General features: G+C 41.7%; 1 protein-coding gene across 1 annotated transcript; it reads left to right on the top strand.

Moving 5' to 3' along the window:
* Nucleotides 1-2,024: 2,024 nt before the first annotated feature.
* Nucleotides 2,025-5,780, top strand: LOC115769630 (leucine-rich repeats and immunoglobulin-like domains protein 1). Its single transcript, XM_030714538.1, has 2 exons — nucleotides 2,025-2,059; nucleotides 2,552-5,780. The coding sequence occupies exon 2, from the start codon at nucleotides 2,708-2,710 to the stop codon at nucleotides 4,973-4,975; it is 2,268 nt and encodes a 755-aa protein (XP_030570398.1). The 5' UTR covers nucleotides 2,025-2,059; nucleotides 2,552-2,707; the 3' UTR covers nucleotides 4,976-5,780.
* Nucleotides 5,781-7,285: the final 1,505 nt, after the last annotated feature.

Below are 7,285 nucleotides of genomic sequence, written 5' to 3'. Positions count from 1 at the left end.
CTGAAACATTGTTACACTTTGAGTTAGGGTTTTGAATAATGAAACAATGCCAACGATTTACTGATTGAAAATAAGGATTTATATTTACATGCAATGAATTTTGTACACATTCTAGACACAGTTTTATCAAAAGCTCTTTGTTACTTTTGTCATGTTGATTGCCGCTGCAATATCTTTGACTATGAAATGAAATAAATTACTTAGCCACAAATCTGAGAATGATGGCTAAGAAATAATTATTGTTTACAGTGCCAGCCAAAAGTAAATTTCCCATCTACAATTGTCTTTATACCAAGGCTCTACACAGATTTTCGTTCGTAGAGACACAGTCTAAATAATATTTTGCATGCTTTTACAAGAATTTCGAGATGGGAAAAATATGCAAGTTATGCAACTGGCAAATACCAAGAAACCCCAAAAAAGAAAAAAATCTCGTACCCCCGCCAACCCGTTCAGCATGTTGGCACAAAGTTATGGCCATTTATAGTTGATTTTCTTGTTGTCACAGTTGTTGTGCGTGCGTGTGTGAGTGTTTGTAAATAGTTGAACAGTCTGCATATTTTGTTGTATCTTTATTTTTTTTTGTACTTCACGTAGCTGTGCAGCCTCGCTCCGGGTTATAACTCAAAACTGCATCGAGCAGAGCAATAGACAGGCATGTCCTAAGTATCAAATGACACTATAAATAACTGTTCGCTGCGTGGTTTGGTTGGGGCAGAATGTCATGTATCTGTAGATACATTTATGCCGAAAAAAGGTTTTCAGCACTTAACACTTTACAGTCGAGAGGAGCAACTTTGAAGTTGTTTTCGATTACTGGATTAGTGTGTTGCATCAAGTGTAATGAGTGTGTGTCTGTGTCCGTTTGTCCTGTATGCGCATCCGTAAGATACGCGAGCAACTACTGCGGCTGGCATATCAATTTCAAGTGGGATTTTCGCCTGAAGTGTTACATTAAAATAAACCACATTAAATGATGCCACTTGACGTTAAATGTCGCTCAATTTGGGTGCTGTGTGGATTTTCTAATGAAATTTTGCGTGGGCGCCCATTTTCATTTCAATAAAGAAAATGTCGCTGTCTGCATAAAACAAAAACTAAAAGTACGTCAAATAATTCGCCTACTTAGCGGTTTTTATGATTTTGGCCACAAAACTCGCAGCATTTCTTGGTGCTTCGTGTTTTTATGTTGATGGCTGCCTGCCTTCAACTGTGCCTGGTGCTGCGTGCTGCATTTGCAACAGCCAAGAGTCCAGGTAGTTGGGCCAGAACGAGCCTCAGATAAATGAGTGAGAGTTGCTTTGAGTGACTTTCAGGCAGCGACTCTCAGAACCAGTTTTTGTGCTCAGCTTCTTTATCTGAGCTCTCATTTGCACCACTTTGTGTGCTCACGCTCTCCCTCTCTCCATCTCTCTCTCTCTCTCTCTCTCTCGCTTTCGTTCGTGCTCTCGCTCGTTCGGGCCGCAATGCAAGGTCGTGCAGTCGTCGTGGATTATTTGCGCCCGCCTGCAGCTGTCGTTGCTGGAAACACTCGGACCGAGGTATCGTCAGTGCGCTACGCGCTCAGCTAAATCAGTGTAGTTCGTTGCCTCGTCGTGTTCGGTTGTGCACTAGCCCAGCAGCGACTGTGTCTTTCTTAGCTTGGCTAACATTGCCACAGTTAAAAGAACGTAAAACTTAAACGCCGTGTGACAACTACTTGAAGCGTGCAGCAAAGCGAGCCACTGGATTATCGCGCACGATTTTCAAAAAACCAAAAAAACACACACAACTTCAAAAATACAACACACACAAAATATATGTTTTATTTTTAAAACATTAGAAAACCATTTAAGGTTATGAATTGGCTAAATAAATTTTATTGGCTGCATGTGAAATTTTGAGTTTATTGCAAAATAATTGGCAAGTGCAGTGAAAACATCCACAAAAAAGGAAAACGACCACAAATTGGCTAGTACAATTTTGTTAAACCACCAAACAAATTTTTAGTTGTTTTTATAATTTTGAAAAACAAACCGCAGACTTCAACAAATTGTTGCTGTGCACCATAGACTTAAAGGTAAGTTGCAAAAATTTGATTTGTAGAAAATTTAAAGTGCTTGAGAAATATAAAATAATGTGAAAAACAAATAAAGCATTCAAAGTTGCGCTTTAGCTGAAAATATTTTAAATTTTAATAAAAAAATATGCAAATTTCAAAATAAAAAAATAAAACAATCTTAAAAACAAAAATAAATGCCTTAAGATATATTTAAACATTGAATACTAACTGAACTAACTGAACTTTAAAATACAACATTTCTTGACACAATGATATAAATAAAGAAAATCAGAGAGTTATTCTGGCTGCATGTAAAATTGTGTAAATTAAAAATTAAATTTGAAAACACACAAATAAAAGTCAGCTAATTATAACTGAAAATCTTTAAATAACACACAAATTTCTTGACTGCACATTTATATTTCTCAAGCCTCTTTAAAAATAGCTGCATTGAAAATTAAAACATAGCTAACCAAAAATGTTCTTATTTCAATCTTTTTTCTCCCACAGCACTATGGACAATTAAAACCAAACAATAAACAAAAATACACACACACACACACTCGATATTAACCACAAAACGCAAATCGACGCCGGAAGGCGCTAACCAACAACAACAACAACAAAACCAACAGCAACACAAAGCGAAAAAACAAAAGCAACAAAATGCAGAGACTACAAAAGTTGATCTGCATCTGCAGCTGCATCTTGATCGGCATCTGGGTTAGCCAAACGGAGGCGCTGGCGAATTGCCCGCCCGGCTGCCAGTGCGATGACAACACCTTGGTTGTGCAGTGCGGCGAGGGGCAGCTGGATGTGCTGCCGATAGCATTGAATCCATCCATACAGCGCCTGGTCATCAAGAGCAACAAAATCAAGACCATCGACTCGTCCATACAATTCTATGCGGAGCTGACGTTCTTGGATCTATCACAGAACCATTTGATGACCATACCGCAGCGCACGTTTGCCTACCAAAAGAAACTGCAGGAGGTGCATCTGAATCACAATAAAATTGGCCAGATTAGCAATAAGACCTTCATGGGTCTATCTGCGGTAACTGTGCTCAATTTGCGTGGCAATCTCATCTCGGAACTGCATCAGGGCACATTTTCGCCGTTGCTGAAAATTGAGGAACTCAACTTGGGCGAGAATCGCATTGGATTTATAGATCCCAAGGCTTTTGACGGTCTGAAACAGCTGCGCATTTTGTATTTGGATGACAATGCGTTGACCTCGGTGCCAGATCCTGTCATATTCCAGGCCATGCCCAGCTTGGCGGAACTATTTCTGGGAATGAACTCATTGCTGACCATACAATCGGCCGCATTCCAGGATCTGAAGGGCCTGACACGCTTGGAGCTGAAGGGCGCCAGCTTGCAGAATATCTCGCATGACAGTTTCCTGGGTCTGGAGGAGCTGCGCGTCTTGGATCTTTCCGACAACCGCCTGCCGCGCATTCCGTCCGTAGGTCTCAGTCACTTGGTGCGCCTGGAACAACTGTCGTTGGGCCAAAACGATTTCGAGCTGATCAGCGAGGGCGCCTTTGTGGGTCTGAAGCAGCTAAAACGACTGGACATCAATGGTGCTCTTAAACTAAAGCGTGTAATGACCGGCGCCTTTGCGGCCAATGGAAATCTGGAGTATCTTAATTTGTCCTCCAATAAAATGCTTGTGGAGGTGCAGGAGGGTGCACTCAGTGGATTGCCGCATCTGCGTCATGTCGTGCTGAAAGCGAATGCCTTGACTTCACTGGCTGAAGGTCTATTCCCATGGAAGGACTTGACCACATTGGATCTATCCGAGAATCCCTTGTCCTGCGATTGTCGCGTCATGTGGCTGCGCAATCTGTTGATAGCCAAGAATGCCAGCCAGGAGGATCAGCTGACGGAGCTGCTTTGTGAGTTTCCCGAACGTCTGCGTGGCGAGGCACTGAAACACCTGAATCCCACGCTCATGGGCTGCACACACACCGATCCACGCAAACAGGCGCTGATTGGTGCTCTACTGGTGGGCTCTGCTGCAACGATTACCGCCTTGGCCCTGGTCTTGTATCGCTGCCGTCATAAGATCCGCGAGTATCTCAAGGGCGGAGTCTGGGGCAATTCGGCGTTGGGCCGCAAGGAGCGCGAATATCAGAAGACCTTTTGCGATGAGGACTATATGTCGCGTCTGCAGCATCATCCCTGCTCGCTGGGCATTCACTCAACCTTCCCGAACACCTACACGGCGCCACATCAGACAACTGCATCTGCTCCGCATCATCACTATGGCATGTGCCCGATGCCCATCAATGATTTGAATGCTGTCGATGGCCAGCACAAGTTCCAGCAGCTGCAGGTACCCATAACGGCCACATTGATGCATGAGAAGAAACTGAACAACAACAAGAGCTTGGCGGGCAGCGTCGATGATAGCGCCAGCTTTGTGCTGCACATGAAGACAGCCACAATGGGGCGTGAACAGCAGCAGGCGCAACTGCAACAGCAACATCAGCTGCAACAACAACAGCTGCAGCAACAGCATCCACACCAGTCCAAGCTCAATCACTATACAAAGCCGCAGTTTCTGGCTGCCACCGCCACCGTGGCCGATTCCTGCTACTCGTATGCGGATGTGCCCATGGTGCATGCACCGCAGCAGCTGCGCGTCACCCACGAACACTTCAAGCAACGCGAGCAACGTGAGCCGCGCGACTTTGAAGCCGATGCAATTAACGGCGAAATGATGGATCCCAATTACATCTACAGCAATGCCCACTATTCGCTGCCATTGGAGCAGATGGGGCGCAACAAGACGCCGACCCCGCCGCCGGTGCCGCCAGCGTTGCCTCTGCGGAATGGCCTCTGTGCCACCACCGGACGTCGCTCCTTTCAGCAAAAGACGCCAGCACACAACAATAATATGAGCACTATGCGCCAGTTTACGCACTGATCCTCGGAGCATTATCGTCGCAGGCAGCTGAGCATTTATGCTTAGTCGTTCGTGTCGTTGTCAACTGTGATGCCAAAATTTGTAAAACCTCCCCGTCCCCCGTCCCCCTCCTCCACACAACTTGCACTTAAAATATGAAAAAATTGTAGTAGCAGAGCACATAAGATACTAAAGCGCTGAGTTTACACGTGTCAGTTGAGAGTTAAGAATTTGTCTATCAAATTTCAATATCGAATCATATTATTCAGCTCCAGTTATATGAAATTCTAATAGTCTTAATACGATATAAATTAACGAATATTTTAACAAATATCTGACAACTGTAAGCCGCAGTTTACACGTGTCTGTTAATTGAAAGAGTTTATTTTTTTTCGAGTATGCCATGAAAAATATTTGAATTTCATTAACCAGATAATTGGCACGTGTAAGCGCTGTTTAAAAACATAAAACTTAAAAAAAAAAAACAAAAAAAAAACAAGACAAGAACTAAACTTGAAAGAAACTTTTATTGTTCTGTACATAAGCACCAAAACTCAAATGCGATCTCTAGCACCTAACTACTTACTGTCTTTCTACTACTATTTTTTCATCAACAAATTGTATTTAATTAGACCGTAAGCACTAGTCTTAAGCCATTAATTGTACATTAATTTAAAAACAAAAAAAGCACTGAGAGTCACTTGTAAGTTTAATTTAAATTATTTGAACAAAAATTATCAACAAGAAAAACCCTATTTGTAAGCTATGACTATGTATTTATTAGTTAGTGAAAAAATTTATGCAAATTTAAGCAAATATCGTAAAAAAAATATATGCAAAAGAAAACTACTTTGAAAAACTGATAAACAAAAAACCTCCCCACTGTCCATTTTATTTTTACAACGATGAGCTTGCAACTTTGCGTCTAGTTTGCCACGACGGCTGCCTGAGGGGGCAGCAGGTGGCGGCAGCTGGTTAAAAGTAAAGGGGTGGGATACGAATGCGTATAGTGCAACGCATTGAATTGAAAATTATGCACACACACATAGGCGCACGTTTGGCATTTCACTCACTCTCACTCACAGATACACACAGACACACAGATACTGTATCTGCTAGATACTCCGTCGGGCCGCACTTACGTTTCCACGCTTCGCTTGGCGGCGCAGCGCTGCAAAAGTTTTTTGTACAAGTAGCTTGTTACCATTAAATAATAGTGCATTAATTTTACTTTTCTTAACTGACTTTTAATTAAGTTGAAAGTAAAAAGCTGCAATGTGCGTAACTTTTTTTCATTTTTATTTTTATTTCCAGATGAAAAGGGAACATGCTGCAAATGTCACGGCAAATGTGTATATGAGGCTGAGTATAAATTGACACACGGCAAAGAGTTAGTACAAAAGGTAAGCTGGGCTTATATCTTGTTTGATTTTATTAATATTTTAATTGCTGCTTTCGATAGAGAGCTCGCATACAAACTAAATTTATGCAACCGCCAACATTGGGAAAACGTTGCCTGTTTTGTTAATATTAATATATAATTTTTTTTTTAATAAGTAAATATACAAGCTGGTTCATTGCATTTTTCTAGTTTGCACATAAAGGCTTATCAATAGTTTATCTATCATAGGCTTGACTAAGGTCGTTAGATATTACGAAATACTGCTAGGTCGCATTTATATTGTAATCAAATACAATATGTACAAACTTGTACTCTACTGAGAGCCCATTTTGCTACATTAGACCCATAAAATCATAGAGAATGCAACTGTGAAAAATCTGTACAAAAAGTAGCTAAGAAATCTTCAATAATCTACAACAATTTCAAGCAAATCATGCGGCGGTTAACGTCTGATACAAATAACCAAACCCCAAGCCTATTTATGCAATTAAAAAGTCGAGTGGTAAAAGAAGAGAAAAAAGCAGAACACAAGTAGAGGCATGTACTATAATAACAATAAATAAATAACAAAGGTAAATAGCGGCAAAGGCAAAGCCTCAAATGGCCAACAATAAAAGCGCTTGAGCAGCGATGCTCAAAGTAGCATTTCAAGAATCAAGCCCAGTTGAATGGAGTCGAGTCGAGTTGAGTTGAATTGAATTGAACCGAGTTAACTTGAGGTTCAGCTGACTTGAGTTGAGAATTCATCATCAAATTTCGATTAAAAGGCGCGTGGTGCGATTGTGTTGCCCCCGAGGGGCCAACGGCCAGCGGCCAGCGGCCAACTGTGTAGAGTCATTCGCACTATTCAAGCTTCATTAGGAGCTAAAGTAACGAAAACATTTTGATTTCGATCATTACAATTTCCTTTCATGCGACCAGGCCCAGGC

Source organism: Drosophila novamexicana, unplaced genomic scaffold, assembly GCF_003285875.2.
Source record: "Drosophila novamexicana strain 15010-1031.04,08,12 unplaced genomic scaffold, DnovRS2.1 tig00004554-arrow-pilon, whole genome shotgun sequence".
In the NCBI taxonomy this organism is placed as follows: domain Eukaryota; kingdom Metazoa; phylum Arthropoda; class Insecta; order Diptera; family Drosophilidae; genus Drosophila; species Drosophila novamexicana.
The sequence above is the reverse complement of the archived record's forward strand: the minus strand, read 5'-3'. Positions and strand labels throughout refer to the sequence as shown.